Genomic DNA, 16,914 nt, shown 5'->3' on the forward strand with positions numbered 1-16,914 from the left:
ACAAATTGATATTTTTTATTGTATGCAGTGACAAGATACACCTCATGTTAATATTCAGAAAACGTAAAATTTATATACTTTTCATTATGTGATATTTAAATAGGTGATACGTTTGAAACCACATCATTCCCCCACACTCCTAAAAAAAAACCAACCCAAGGAACAACTGGAATGAAATTAAATCCATAAGAACAGCATGGTACAGCAATATGGGTATAGTTTCTTTATTTCCATTTGATTCAATTACATAATATGTTTTAGTGCACAAACCCACACTGCCTATCATAAATCTCCATTGACTGAATGTACTCCTGTATGTGCTCAAGGATATCTGCACACACACACACAGACTCGCACATAAACACACACATGTGCACACATAAATGTATACACATACATGTACATTCACTCACTCAAACACACACACACATATATGTATACACACACTACACACACATACACATGCACACATACACACAAAAACACATGTACACACTACACACACATACATACATACACAGATACACATACTAAGCAGCAACAACTTCACCAAAACAACAACAGCAATCATTATTATTACTATATATCAACAATATAAGCATAAAAACTGTTAAAAATAAGTGGTGATCATTTACTGTGAAATACTGGGCAAAAGGACTACAAAGACAGCGATAACTTGTTCTCACTGGTAGTGGTAACTGCAACAACAGACACACCACAGATCATGTAACTTTGACCTGATGTGAGCTGGGTGATCAAAATGTACAGTGTAAAATGCTTCTAAAGATAAAATGTGAATGTCTCTGTTAAAACAGGAATGGCCTATTTTATTTCCATCATAGTATTGTATACTACCCCATCACATACATATATATATACAAAACAATCCCACAAGCACACCATATATACAAAACAATCCCACAAGCACACCATATATAAAAAACAATACCAAAAACACACCCTACACACACACAGAATTTCAGTTTCAAGGTGTCAGAGCGTGAAGAGTTATCCATATACACACTACACCACACCTGCTGTTTAAAAAATATATATTAAAAAAAAAGGCAACAAAAAACCCAATGCAATCAGGCTTTCAGAGCCTGTGTTTGTGTAAAACATCAACATAAAAGAGAAATAAAAAAAAAATAGACAAAATAAACAATTATTTTACATATACAAAATAAATACAGATTTATACAAATGTACATAAACACATACACAAACCCAAATAAACACACATACATGCACACAGACCCATACTCATTCTTTCTTTCATCTTCAACACAATCACACATACAACAATCAAACCCCACTACTTAACATAGAAATGGTGGTGTTTGTTAATTCTAGGAATGCTGTTTTATTATGTAATTGTGCATAAAGTTAACAGTATGCCCTTTACATCACAATATATATATTTAAAGCAAGTTAACAATACAGGCTGTTACAATTGCAAATTGAAAAGGCACTTTTACAAATAAATTCAAGGCTGCACCGAGACAGAAGTAAAACAATGCACAGTGATCATGGCAAAACGCGTTTGTAAAGTGAAAACGTTTAGTGATCTCCTCCCATTACCGTACAATAAAAACAATGATCTGATGTAAACCATGAATGTTTTCACCAAAAATGCACTTTATGCTATATTTAAGGGGTACATAAAGTATAATGCATTTATTATACATGAACGGAAGACTGTTTAGTATCAGCTGTGTCATTTCAAAGCAAGCATTTAGAGACTTCTTTGTTTTCTTTTTGCATACAGCTGAAGTGGTAAAATGTAACAATATCTGTTAATATATAATTTTATTCAAATGCATTAGTTTAAGACTAAAATTTCAAACATTCTATCAACAGCCTTTAATTTTCATCACAACTTCTAATACTCAAACTCAAGAGACAGTGAGACACAATATATCTTTTCATTTCTTATTCCATTTTTGGATTCAGTGTGATAAAGGCAGAGACCAATTTGATATTCATCACAACAGACAACCAACCCATATTTTAGACAATAAAAAGTTCTGAGATATAATATAATGATTAAAGTTGTGAGATAAATCATAACAATTACATTGATAACACCCAGACCCACAATGATAAACATCCACATTATGTACACGTTCACTCACCTTCCACCCACAGCCCCTCCCCCAATTAGATTTTAATTATACAATGCTGGTGTTAACTGAAGATCATGAGATATATTGTCTGATCTGGAAGATACCAGTATCCATTGACATCAATATATTTGTAACAATCAACATCACAATTCAAATCTCACTCTTTTTTTTTTTTTTTTTTTTTTTTTGAGAAAGAGTGGCCATGAATGTTTACGTTACTTGTAATATTTTTCTTTCATGTAAAGCACCCTGAGCTCTTAGTGAGAAAGGGCGCTATATAAATGTACAGTATTATTATTATTTTATGAATACGACAAAATTGTCCAAAGGATAAACACTGGCCATAGCATGCTATAGTTTGACAAGTTACACAATTTGACGACTCCGATATTTTCTCTACACACAGCATGAACTTTCATAAGGTGAATTCTGTATATATATTGATGTACTGTTTTGTTGTTGCTGTTGGTTTTTATCAACATATATTACATTTCAAAAGTATACGTATCAAGATTCAAAGAAATAAATGCAATTCATGACAAAATATTGTTTTCATTGATTCCTATTACTTAGTTGGACCTCTTGTAAACATTTTTTTTAACCCTCAATTAATGAAACTGCAGAGTTACAAGTAATAATGTAATACTAACAAAACAAAAAGGTAGATTAGGACAATATGGTGTATTATTAGTTTTCAAATCATTGGAAATGTTAATGCTAGCAGATGTCAAAATATTTCCAGAAATCCAGAGGAAAAACAACTATCTGGTGGACAGCTTTCAGTGTGATCAAATACAAAACAGATCTCAACAATACAATGGTATCACTAATTCAATTTGATTGTGGCCATAAAATTCTAAAAGAAGACATCCCAATAATGTAATGAAAATAAACACTGAAAACTGTTTTTAACTGACATTTTACAACAAATATCTTAGTGATACTCTGAAGAAAATGAAGAAATTTTTGTGAAACTCATTGAAACATAAGGTCAGTTGAATGCACATTTTTCATCTTCATCCCCCCAAAATATAAATAAATAAATAAAATATAACAATATAATGAAAAAGTTGAAAGAACAAAAACACAGACATACACCAACTACCTGGTTTTCATTGCTTTTGCATGACCAGTATAAATAAAGTCTATGTTGAATACCTTAACAGTGGAAGTACTTTTATCCCTTTAAAAAAAAATTTTTTAATGGCAAGAACCTTACCTTTCAGTTTGGAAGACAATGCAAGTCAAGTTAATTTTCACATGATCGACTGATCAAGACATCAATTGTGGATAATCCATTCCAAGCAGAGGAGTAATCAAACGATCACAATGGCTTTCCAGTTTGAGCACAAGTATACATCATGTTCTCAGCACTGCTGCTTTTGTATACTGAACATTTCTATTTCTGAATCAAACTGAACTGTGATTTTCTGATTCAAAAGAAGCTTTTGCCATGGACTTCATCAGCAAGGCATTTTGCAGTAAAAAAAAAAACAAAAAAAAAAACCCAAAACAAAACAAAACAAAAAAAAACAAAAACAAAAAAAACACACACACAAGATTCAAACAATTCTGGAGAAAAAAACAAAAACAGTAGCACCTTGTAATCCACGACGTGATCAGCATTTTACCAGTAAAACTATGCTGCACACAATCTGAACAACAGTTTAAGTATACAAGACAGTACAGCAACCCTGGAATACAAGTAAAAATGTAATCGATAAAATTCTGGGTTTTTTTGTGTAAATGGAAACTTTGAATTCTGTTTCCACTAAAGTACAATTATTTTATTGGATTTCCTTTTCTTCTTTTTTAAAATACCCTTTAAAAAGTAATAATAGCTTATCTGCGTTTTTGTGTCATGATAGAGACCTTAGTTAACTGCTTCTGGCAGTTATGCCAGTCATGGTTTAAGAAAATCACAAGAGCAGCATTGATCTCATCCTCTGAAATAATATTTTAAAAAACAGAATAAATAAAATGGAATAAAATAAAGTAAAACTGTGGCATCCTGTCTCATCTGAGTGTCACTCTTAATGTTAATCTCTATCCAGTCTATGTTAGAATGCATAAGTTAATGCAAATGTGATTGCAACATTTGTACTGCTGTTGCTGAAATTTCAGCTTAATGTAATCAAACCCTGTGCAATGTCATCTGGGTAGGCTGTTTGAGATTAGTGTACCCTCCTCTGTCCACCCCACCCTTATTTTATGAAGGATTAATTAGCAAATCTTCATCAGTTGTATTCCATTCTAATTATTCATCTGCTTAAGATTCTGCCAAATAAAAAAAACATCTTTTCTTTTCCAGCAAATTATCAACAAAATTGAAAGTCAGCATTGGATAACAAGTAAAAGACAAATCGGCACCCAGGGAAGATTCCATGTATAGAGTGGAAAAGCCTTTTTCAACTAATTTATCTAGATTTGTCGGGAATGAAGTAGGCACGCACAAAGATGGAGTGGATCATGGAGATCTGTGCTGTAGTGATCAGAGTTCAGAACACATAGATTTCAAAGAAGTTCTTTTTGCGGAGATGGAATGAAAGTGAAGCAGCTGTGTGGAAAACCTTGACCACTGCTCTCTGCTACAACCTCTCTGTTTCAGTGTTCACAGTCAAGGAATCAAAATCATCAGCCAGATCCATGGGAAGCACTGGCTCTTTGGACAGGTTCTGTAAACTGCCAATGCCATGCTGTCTCAGCTGAGCCAGACTGTCATCTAACGTTCTGCAAGTCATTTCCATTCCTTCCTCTGCCTGCAAATCTTCTGTCCAGTCATAGAAATCCCAACAAGGAGTTTCCGGCCGAGATGCAGGGGAAAACGCTGAATCCTGCAATGGAGAAAAGTGAGGTGCTCTCCGACTCTCTGGAGACAAGCCGGCAGAACCTGAGGTGCGCTGAGAGGGGCGGGGTGAGGACTCTGATGTGCTGGTCCTTTCCTCCGAGGGTATGCTGATTTTCCCTGGTAAAACCATCACTTTCTTTTTCCTGAAAATGGTGACCACTGGGGAACCAGGGACCTTTTGTTCTGAAGGTGTGCTCTCAGTATCGTCATGTCTTTGTATGTTTTGTCTGCCAGTGCTTTCACTTCTGCATTCTGCACTGCTCACAAAATCATATTCCAGACCAGCTGGTATGATTTTTCTGCGAGGGTGAGTGTTGCCTTGAGGAGCAGAGACAGAGGCAGCAACAGAACTGTCCATGTTCACCACAGTGTCCTCTGAAGGCATTTCCACAGGCACATCTTGGGCCACTTTCAACAACTCATTGGGAATGATTTTCTTCTTGGAGTTGGGTTTCACTAAATTTTCCACACAGCTCATGTCTATGGGTGTGCTTCTGGCACGGACTCCCTGCTTGTCTGTCACCACAACAGGGACGTCTCTGTTATCGTCATCGTCATCCCTTTCCTCCTCAGAGGACGGGATGTCCAGGGTGGTGGTGGAAGAACCACCTGACCCCACACCGTTGCTGACCTTCACCTCCCTCAGCATGATGTGCTCACGTGCCCCCCCACCCTCGTTGTCCGAGTCCTCGTCCAGACACAGCGACAGGTGTGAGCGAAGGAAATCCTCCCCACTCAGCGAGACAACATCCTCCAGCTCCACCTCCCTCGCTGTCACCGGCACCTCCTCAGCAGGCACAGCCGCTCTTTTGATGGAAGGAGAGTTACTCCCCTTGGAGCTCTCCAGCTGCAGCTGGGCGGCGCTGTAAACGCGCATGTTGTTGGGGATGGTGATGTTCATGCAGGGGATCAACGGGTACTTTTCGCGGATGGGTCGTCGCACGGCAGTGCTGAGGGGCAGGTGGACCATGGCCATGAGAAAGGTGTGGTGGGAGCGTTTCTGTGTCATGCACACCTCCAGCTGCAAACTGCGTTCCTTCACCACAGCCTCCGTCACCGCTCGGTACAGCAGGGGAGTGCGGAACCTGCCACACACACCATGCACTGCCGTTAGCAAAACAGGGTCACGGCCAGTGCTCTGCAGACATGCCTTTTTCATCAACTTAAAGATCATCAGAATAAATGTCTAGCATTACAACTATCTGAAATTACAAGTATACTCATCTTACTGAGAAAAGGAAATTGGCAGCTTTCAGTTATAACTCCTTCCCCCTGAAATATGGTGAACAGTAACAAATCCATTAAAAAAAAACAACAACAACAACAAAGGAACAAAAAAACAAACAAACATATGAAGAGAATGTTAAATAAAGTGTAGTGTCAACTGGGTGCATTTTTTACAATTTGAATAATTTTCATTATATAAAATGAAATGATAATGCATTTGTAATACCCAACACTTCATAACTAAATCATCAAGATCCACAAAACCTGGCCGTTTAAGTCTCACAATAAATACAAAATATCCTGATCACCACAAGTTCTATGTTCTGTCTTATTTTGTTCAAGTATCATCACATTTTTCATGCAGTGTAACTGGAGTCCACTGAACACAAATTACAGGAGACAAGAGAAATCTGTTTTTGTTAATTAACCCACAAGTACTGAGATAATAAAGAGTCAAAACAATGCAAAAAGGAAATATTTTCCTAAAATTTCAATTTCTCCGCATAGCTGACTAGTAGTTTAGACAGGACAGGAATCCAGACCCCTGTTGGAGTCTGCACCAGTGGGTCACGGTTAAGTATGTGTATTTAAAAGCATTTTATCCCAAAGATGTTAACCTGGCATGGACCACTTCAAAGCTTAGTTGGGATTCATGTTTTTGTGTTGATAGAGTTTACCACCTGTTTCCACACTACTGGTGGTCTTGATTGCAAGCTGAACCATTAGCAGGTAATATAGTCAAGCCATGATGGTTGTGATAGTCACATGGAGTGCAGCCAGTCATGACATGAATCAGATTGTATGCAGTGTGAGTGTAGTTAATCAGTACACACTCTCGGAGCCAATCATATAGAGCAACACAGCTGTCAGTTGAAATGAATCATCAGAAAAGAACTCAACCATCATGGTGTGAGCCTCAAACTCTCCTCGGCTTTTCTGTGTGCCTCATACACTCAGTATTCATCACCAAACAACATCAAGAGGCACCATAACACTCACTTGAAAGAGGACGGTGTAAAGATGTGCTGGATGCCAGTTTTAGGGGTTTCCACACCGCCGGACTCTGGCACGTCAATGATAATGTCCTCTGTGCGACGATGGCTCTTGCGAGATTTGTCGGGAATGAAGTAGGCACGCACAAAGATGGAGTGGATCATGGAGATCTGTGCTGTAGTGATCAGAGTTCAGAACAGATATACTGTTGATTAGTTTCATCATAGGCCAATACACACACATGCATGCATAGTCAAAAATGTGCATGCACATACACACAGTTATCTATTACCATCATATTAACTTGTGTGGCCTCATGGTGACCTAACACTGACAGGTTCCTGTAGAACTTGTGTGGCCTCATGGCGACCCAACACTGACAGGTTCCTGTAGAACTTGTGTGGCCTCGTGGTGACCCAACACTGATAGGTTCCTGTAGAACTTGTGTGGCCTCATGGCGACCCAACACTGACAGGTTCCTGTAGAACTTGTGTGGCCTCATGGCGACCCAACACTGACAGGTTCCTGTAGAACTTGTGTGGCCTCATGGCGACCCAACACTGACAGGTTCCTGTAGAACTTGTGTGGCCTCATGGCGACCCAACACTGACAGGTTCCTGTAGAACTTGTGTGGCCTCATGGCCACCCAACACTGACAGGTTCCTGTAGAACTTGTGTGGCCTCATGGCCACCCAACACTGATAGGTTCCTGTAGAACTTGTGTGGCCTCGTGGCGACCCAACACTGATAGGTTCCTGTAGACTGCTGGAACTTCAAGTGTGGAAGATGAACCTCAAGGTGGGTGTGTATCCTGGGGGACTTTGGATAAGCAGTGTGAGAGCAGTGACAATGTAATCCCGCAAACAATGGAGCAGCTAAAAAAAAAAAAATTTTAAGAGAAAGAAAGAATAAAAAAAAGAGAACTTCCTATGGGCACACAATCTGTAACACAAACATACATAGTGCAGGCAAATTTGTGCATACACACACACACACACTCATGTATACATTCTCAAACATACAAATGCAAACACACACAGTCTCTTCAGTCAAACACAAGCATGGTTTCTAAAACAAACGCAAATACAAATACACATACACAAGTTCCCAAAGTCAAAAACACACACACACACATGCTCACTCACAAACACACACACACACACACACAGAGTACATACGTGGAGGCAGAAGAAGATCACTAATCTGCCAGACACGCACTTTCAGTGTCTTCTTGTGGTATTCAAATGACAGATGCAGATAACCCATTTCTGAAAACAACAAATTATAAATCACAACAAACATTCACCTTTTTGTGCATGGACTCCAAGGAGCAATCTTTTTTCTTTCTTTCTTTCTTTCCATTTTTTTTTCCATTCACATAAACATACATCAGACTAAGAGGGGCGTCTTTTCACTGTTAGCCGCGCGAAATTTGGCCAAACAGAGCAAACCATAGGCCTAGTTTGCATCAGTTTGACATGGTAAGTATATGTAAACACCAAACATGGAGTATAATACAAACTCCTCCTTCAAACTGTAGCTGTGTCATTCATTCATGGCAGCAAAATATAGTCAAAACAGAAACACACACACATATACACATTCGCACACATGTATACACACATGCATGCCAATTATTACTCAAAGTGAAAAGACAGTAAATGAAATAATGAACACATACACACACAAAACTGAAAGTGTGTAATCATTTAACCCCTTCAGGGAACATGGAAGATAAGTGTAGGTGCAAGGAACATGAACAAACAAAAAGTAGCCTGTTTGTTATGGTAATAAAGAAAACCAAAGAAACATACAACTTGCAGAATTCTACCCAGCTTAAATTTCCACAGAACAGAATTATTTGCACTTAAATTAGTTTATACAATGAAAATAATAAATCTAAGTATAGATTTTACAGGAAAAAATGTTGATGCTGTTGTTTTTTGTTTGTTTGTTTGTCTTTTAGAATATTTTGAGTAACCAAAAATAAAATGAAACTGATATCCTAATTCATTCATATTAAAGATACACACACACTTTTCATACTTCCTTAATACTAATCAGTCATCTGAAAATGTTTCAAAAGATTGAAACAAGCAAACAAAAAACAGAATATAAACTTGAAAAGCAGAGAAAGAAAATGATGTGAGACTGAGAAAGAACAAGTTCAGTTCCACTGACCTGAATGTGGGGGAAGAAAGAAAGAGAGAAGGTGACTGCAAAAATGAAAAAGCAGAGTTCAAGTCTACTGACCTGCACGTGAAGGGACCTTTGGGAGAGTGTTTCTTTTGTCCGTCTCCGTGGAGGGAAGGTGATGCATTATGTCCCCTTCATCACTGCTGTGCTGGGTTCTGGCCCCCTCACCACCAAACTCCTTGACTGTGACATGCAGAAGGGAACAGATCAACGAATCACAACAATACTCCTCTGTGAAAAATAAAGCTAAATTCATCTAACAATGCAATACTCCTCTGTGAAAAATGAAGCTAAATTCCTCTAACAATGCAATACTCCTCTGTGAAAAATAAAGCTAAATTCATCTAACAATGCAATACTCCTCTGTGAAACATGAAGCTATATTCATCTAACAATGCAATACTCCTCTGTGAAAAATGAGGCTAAATTCATCTAACAATGCAATACTCCTCTGTGAAAAATGAGGCTAAATTCATCTAACAATGCAATACTCCTCTGTGAAAAATGAAGCTAAATTCATCTAACAATGCAATACTCCTCTGTGAAACATAAAGCTAAATTCATCTAGCAATGCAATACTCCTCTCTGAAAAATGAAGCTAAATTCATTTTATTCTTTGCCAGTGTCTGCCACTTACACTTTCAGTCACACCTGCTAAATGCACAATATTCATTTTTATTGTGTGCAACACATGTGCACATGTATGCAAACATGACCAGAAGTTCAGTAACGAGACAGTTTTTTGCAACCTCTCAATCAGTTCATTTTGATGATCGTTACAAAATCAATTGACACATGTATGGATCAATAAAGATGTATAACCTATTGATTCCCAAACTGGCTGTAGCTAGAGTGCACTGGGGTTGAATTTAAAACACATGAAACAGTCCCAACTGGAGTGGTCACTGATGTCAATAAAAGGAAACTTGAACTTGAAAAATCAGTGATAAGATCTTCTGGCCTTTACATGTCCATAACTTTCTGCTATTACTGTGGCATGTGTGAATGTCGGAATGTTGGTTTGTAAAAGTTTTGGCCACACCCCAACAACTTAAACATTGTTTTTGTGGGGTGTTTTTTTGTTTGTTTTTGTTTGTTTTGTCTTTTTCATTGTTGTATATTATATACCTACTTAACCAACCACAGTTTGGGTTCCTGTTATAATGCAGATAATATTCTCAGTCTCATAAAATGCCCGTGAACCAGTTTAACTTTTTACAACTTGTCTGGTTGACAAATCCTCTTAAAACTCTTGTAGTTGTACTAACTTCCGCAGTTTTGAAACAAACAACACCTTGACATAGCCCCTGATTCTGTCAAGTACCGGCAGTACCTATCTTACGTTCGGAAATTTGCAGCGTGCGATTAATAAAATAAATAAATAAATAAAAAACAGTCGTAGTTTCAGACTTACCAACTAGTGTTCAGCCAGCATGACGGTTAAAGACGTGTTGTGTGTCAAACTGAGATCTGAGCTCCTGTGTTTTGAAAATCAGTGGAGTCGATCTACTGTGTGTGAGTCCACTCTCAGTTCTCCGTAACCTTCACTGCCCGCGCAGGGTTACTTACTTCAGCTCGCGGTGTTTAAGGAACGGTAAAAAGAGCGCGTTGACTGTCTTTACGTGAGTGAAATATCGCTAGACTCTGTGAAGGGTGACACTGCTTATAGCACGTTCATGACCAAGCCAGCCTGGCTATGTTTACAGTGCTCCTCCCTCCCCAAAACGTGACCCTTATATACCGTACATTTCCCAGTTTTGTCACCTCAGTTTTGTCAAGCCTATGTACAAATCTCCATTTCCAGTTCATTGATGCTAGATTCTAATATTGACATTAAAATCTAACTAAGTAAATAAATACTCTTAAAAAAAACAACAACAAACAAACAAAAACAAACAGAGGGCACAGTCTACTGGCATCAGTTCGGGTCTACTGAAAAACTTGTTGTCTGGCAACAATCAGTTACACACACACAGCAATCGCACTTCTTTCAAGAGGTGACCTAAACTGGCATTTCTGACGACACATACACAGAGAGAAAGAGAACAAGTTTGCAAAACGGAATCAAGCTGCAGTGCCCGGCTTAATTGTAACGGCCTTGTCTGTCTGTTGACATGTTTTTGATTATATCAATGATAAATTACAAGCTTATTCTGCCTCCTGTGCAATGGAAGAATTAAGACCAGCCTGAATCATGACGATTGTAACACAGATGGACGCATGAGTTTCAAATGGACATGTACCCGCCATGGCAGGCGCACAATATGGTTACCGGCAGTAACCAACAGCCATAATCATGTGGAAACAATGTGTCCAGTGTTAGCTTTGTGTGATTTAAGACAGCATTCTGAAATTATATTGTGCCTTGTGCTGATATTATTTTTTCCTTGAGGACACTGATCAGCGTGTCGGCTGCGCGCACGCAAAACTCGTGATACAACTGCAGCGTGCACAGAGCAGAGGAAATTCGGTATTGGGCACTTCACAAAGAGTGGGTGGGAAACGAGATAAATGAGGACGGACGCAATGAGAGAGGGGACAGGGGAATTCCAAGTGGCGCGCTGCACACGAACTTGCACACACAGTTATTCATGACCTTCACACCGTTTCAGTTTGCTTGTGAGTTTCGCACAGCACAGACACGCGACCGGAAGGAATTTTCGGCCGGTGGGAAACTTACAATGAAGAACACTATATATTTGTTTCACCAGAGTGTGCTGCATTCGGTGCTGCCGTCACACACACACACACACACAGTCACACACACACAAGCACATACCCACACACACATACCTACTGCCATAGGTTTGCCACAGGAGGGAAAGGAAACGATTCCAGAAGCCTTCTTTGTGTATAGCATGTTTAGTCTGCTGTATTTGGGAAGGCTCATACCATCCTGAAGAAATTTGGAAATGAGGCCAAAATTTATTTGATTTGTAGTAGATCGTGCTATGCCTTTCACCGATGTTTGACTTGCGGCCGCTCCCTCTGTCATAACTGATTGATGGTGTGGTGATGGCCTTGTAGGTATATATCCTGTTTTTTGGTTGTTCTTTTTAGGCAGGCTACTCTTTGACTTTTTCTTTTGGTTTCATATCTACCTAGGTGTAGACCACTCGCTCAATTCCTTCAACACCTGCATCAGTTCCAGGACGGTAGGCGACATCCATGCAAGCTCAGTTCAGCATCTGAATATTGTGCATTGCCTCATGTCACCGTGTGGGTTCCCAACTTCCATATGGATGCCAGCCACCTGACAGCATGTGTCACTGATTCAACTTCCACTCAGTGTCAGCCAACCGGCTGAATGTTGTAACTGTAAACGGCATTATTTTTCCAGTTTTGTTTTGCAGACCATGCGATACCTGCTTGACCTTCAGTTTCTTCAATGCAAAAGAAACAAGTTAGAACAGGTTATGGCCTACTTCAGATCATTAGAAAACCCGGCTCAAAACCCACTGCATGATGCACTGAGTTAAGGACTCGGAAACAAAAGGCAGCCGTCTACTGAGGACGCGGAACTTGAGATCATGGATGGGGTAAGCAGAAGACACAATCCACTGAGCGTGTCTGCCCGCTACAAGACTGAAAGACACAAAAGAATGGGAGGAAAACCCTGAAAACCTCAGTCATCTTGAACACAGCCATTTCACCCACTGTGCTCTAGGAACTGAAGACATTGTCGGGAATGGCCAGACTGAGGGCAAAAGGCTGACTGATACAGAAGTGAAGCTACTCATCGAGGAAAACAGCAAAGAAGAAGACATCATTTTATGCACATATGGCTTTGTCACCAACTGAAGACCAGTCCGGTTGCCGGGAAATCACTCATGCCAAGTAAAACGGAAATACAATAATTATTATTAGGGGCTGAAGAGAATGTCGGGCATCGGACCTGGAGAATTACTGCCCTCCTCTACTGTGAGGTTAGAATATATTGGGGCGGGTGTACAACACACACACATGCACGCACAAGAACGCACGCACACACGCACACACACACACGTGTGTGTGTGACACACGCACACATCTTCTTCCGGCAATTACTGATATTTACAAATGCGCGCGCGTGCGCGTACGTTGAGGGACTATCGACACGCTCCCGTGCTGAAGAAGGCTGACTTTCCATTAGGCTACTGAATTTCTTTCAGCTTTTCTAGCTGCCTTTCAAGTCGAATGGTATATTCAGCTTGTCCCATCCACGATCTTATGCTTTGCCTTTTGGCTCCTTGACTGCATCATGCAGTGGGTTTTGAGGGGATTCAAGTGCTCTGAAATAACTTGAGCTTTGTTCTATTCTATCGTGTCTTCGTGCACTGAAGCAAGGTCACAGAATCAGATACTAAACACAGTCTCTCGTCAGGCCAAGATATAGGTTCATATCTAAAGCTCACTATTACCAGTGTGGTTTGCGATAAGTGAGAACGAGCTTACAGCTCATACATGCTCGTTAAGATCAAGCTGTTCGTCAAATTGTGCAGCTGAGAGTGAACGTACTGATATCAACCAGAAGTTAATGGTTGACCGTTTGTGACACTGATCAACCTTGGTCCAATATACAAGGCCACACGGGAAAAGCAACGCGAGCCAGGCAAATCAAGAGATGGACGTGTGATGTCACGACAGCTGTAGCTTGTTGTTCGACATTTACAGCGTCATGACCAGTCATGAAAGGATTGCATAGCCCTCCTGTAAAGCGACTGGTTCGAAAACTAAAGACTCTGTAGATGGGCATGATAGAAAGAATGGCGATGTTGGGCGTGGAGGGAGAGGCCAAGGTTGTAGAGAGGAGGTTAAAAAACTCGGTCCGAGACAAATAGAGACAGAGAGAGTCTGTGTACACATGTATCATTATATATGTATGTGAGCAGGGATAGGTGTCTGTGTGTTAAAATAGTTTGCATGTGCAAAGGATTGTGAGAGACAAAGAGGGGGGCTGAACTGCGTTTGCATGACAGAGAGAAAAAAGTGACATTCATGTATATATACAGTTTAAGAACAAAAGACAAGATTAGAAAGAGAGAGTGAGAGACAGACAAACAGACAGAGTCTATGAAGAGGGCTGGGTGTGTGTGTGTGTGTTTTCACACTCAGGGGCAACAATATATATATATGTGTGTGTGTGTGTGTGTGTGTGTATGACAGAAAGAAACAGAGTAAGACTATATAAAGAGAGTGAGTGAGAGTTAAATTGATAGAGTGAGAGAAAACCAGAGGTTGGATGGAAAATGAGAGAGAAAGGGAAAAAGAGAGAGAAGGGGAGAGACAGAGAAAGGGTGAAAGAGAGACAGAGGCAGAAACAAACAAACAAACAAAAAGCAGACAAACAAACAGAAGACAGAAACAGGGAGAGAGGAATGGAGAGGTAGATGGATAGAGAAAGAGGGGGGAGGGGTGGTGGTGGGGAGAGTGGCTGCATTCAATGGAACTTGATCCTCTGTTTACATTATTGCACTGACTGAGATGGCATTTGACACCATTCATCACCACCAACCACTCCTCTGAGTTTTCAAAAGGGTAAAGTGGTACTGGTCACCTCTTGCTTTTGTTGCAGTCACTGAATCAGACACAGTACCACCTTAATTGTGGAGGACCTAGAGAGAAGCTGAGCAACTTTTGGGGTAAATGAAATTTGCCTTCATCTGTTATATTTAAGTTAGTTCTAAATTTGTTGCCTTTTGTTCAAAGGCTATGACTCCCACATTCACTCTTCTGCATGAGTGGGCTTTTACTTGTAGGACTGTTTTTATCCCTGCCATGTAAGCATTCACACCACTTTCAGGAAATAAAACCATTTTCTTATCTCAGTGCCTTTTCAGTTTCACTCCTTGGTTTATGCTAACAAGGAAAGTTCCAAGATAGTGTGTCAGCTGGAGAAAAAAAACACAAAAACTAAAACACATCCTATGTAAGATTACCTTAGCTTAATTTCTTTTTGTGTGTGTTCTGTTTTGTTATCTATTTCTTTGTTGTTACTACCTAATTCACTTTTCCAGAATAAGTCATTGGATCTTGATCAGTGACAAGACATGAATCACTTAGTTACAAATATCACTATCATCTCTAAATGGTGACTGTACTGTGAGTCAATGAATGAAATCAAATTTACTGGGACAACAATATACCACACAAATGGGAAATTTTCACAAATGGGAAATTTTAACAAATAGAAGAAGAAAAAGGAGAGACAGAGAGAGAGACAGAGACAGAGAGAGAGGAGGTGGAGGAGGGAGAGAAACTGGCTCAAACCTGAGTACAATGTATTCATATCAATCATAGATAGCAAGAGAAAAACTTGACTGTGAGGGTGAATACTAATTAATCGATCAATAATCTTCCTTTCACCAATATTGGGATAACTAGAAAGACTGATTGAGACAGAGACAGAAAGACAGAGACAAAAAGAGATAGACACAGAAAGAGAAACAGACTGAGAGAGGGGGAGAGAGAGAGTGAGAGAGAGACAGAGAGAGGACTCGTATAGGTGCTCATACTTAGTTTTGAAACTGCATCTTTGAACTCAGCGGGAGCAACCTGTAGACAGGTCTTTCTTTCGGCATTAAGTAGTGATGGATCTCCTCCATACTGGAGCAGCAGACGCAGGCAGTCCAAATGGCCCTCGGCTGCAGCGAAGTGCAGAGCTGTATACTGGCTACACAAGCCATCGTACAGGTTTGGATCTCCTGAGAATTAATGCAGAATAAGACAATTACACACAAATTCAAAAATGGGGATATGTTCCAAACATACAAACTGTAAGTACTGTGAAAACAATTAAAATTCATAACATTATCATTTTTCAACAACATGCATCCCTAGCTGTCACACACACACACACACACACACACACACACACAGTGTGCTCACACACACACACACACACACACACACACACACATATATATATATATATATATATTGTGTAATATATTGTTGCACCAGAGTGTCAAAACACACACACACACACACGCACACATACAGTGCGCGCACACACACACACACACACAGTGTACTCACACACACACACACACACACACACACAGTGTACTCACACACACACACACACACACACACACACACACACACAGTGTACTCACACACACACACAGACACACACACACACACACACGTGCAGCTGAAGTACAGGGTGTGCACGGGTATACTTCCGCCTTCTGGCTCGTGATTCATGATGACGTTGAAGTTTAAAACAGACTTTTAAAAATTCTTAACATGTTTCAAAACACACACACGTTTTGTCTCATTCAGAACAAGGCATATACAGGAAGATGTGGGTCAGGGAAAGGGGTGTAATGAAGCCAACACTCACCTCCGTATTCAAGGAGATGGAACAGGATCTCCTTGTCTCCCGCACGTGCTGCCTCCTGAACAGCACTCCATCTCAATAAACCCAAAATATTGGGGTCAAAATGTTCCCTCAGGGCTTCTAACACACCTTCTTTGTCACTGTAGCGAACGGCTTCATGCAGTTTTGTATCCATTCTTGGAGAAGTATTCGTGTGTGTG

At 39.9% G+C, this 16,914-nt stretch overlaps 1 protein-coding gene across 2 annotated transcripts; it reads right to left on the reverse strand.

Moving 5' to 3' along the window:
• LOC143287519 (uncharacterized) lies at positions 1–16,889 on the reverse strand. Of its 2 annotated transcripts, XM_076595564.1 has the most exons (6): positions 16,718–16,889; positions 15,885–16,073; positions 9,448–9,573; positions 8,373–8,462; positions 7,201–7,369; positions 1–6,059 (listed from the first exon to the last, which is right to left on the reverse strand). In XM_076595564.1, exons 1-6 carry the CDS (start codon positions 16,887–16,889, stop codon positions 4,715–4,717), a joined length of 2,091 nt encoding a protein of 696 aa, XP_076451679.1. In that variant the 3' UTR covers positions 1–4,714. The 2 variants fall into 2 exon arrangements, with proteins under 2 accessions (XP_076451679.1, XP_076451680.1); XM_076595565.1 differs by lacking the exons at positions 15,885–16,073; positions 16,718–16,889 and adding an exon at positions 10,805–10,997.
• Positions 16,890–16,914: the final 25 nt, after the last annotated feature.

Source organism: Babylonia areolata, chromosome 11 (assembly GCF_041734735.1).
Source record: "Babylonia areolata isolate BAREFJ2019XMU chromosome 11, ASM4173473v1, whole genome shotgun sequence".
Taxonomy (NCBI): Eukaryota; Metazoa; Mollusca; class Gastropoda; order Neogastropoda; family Buccinidae; genus Babylonia; species Babylonia areolata.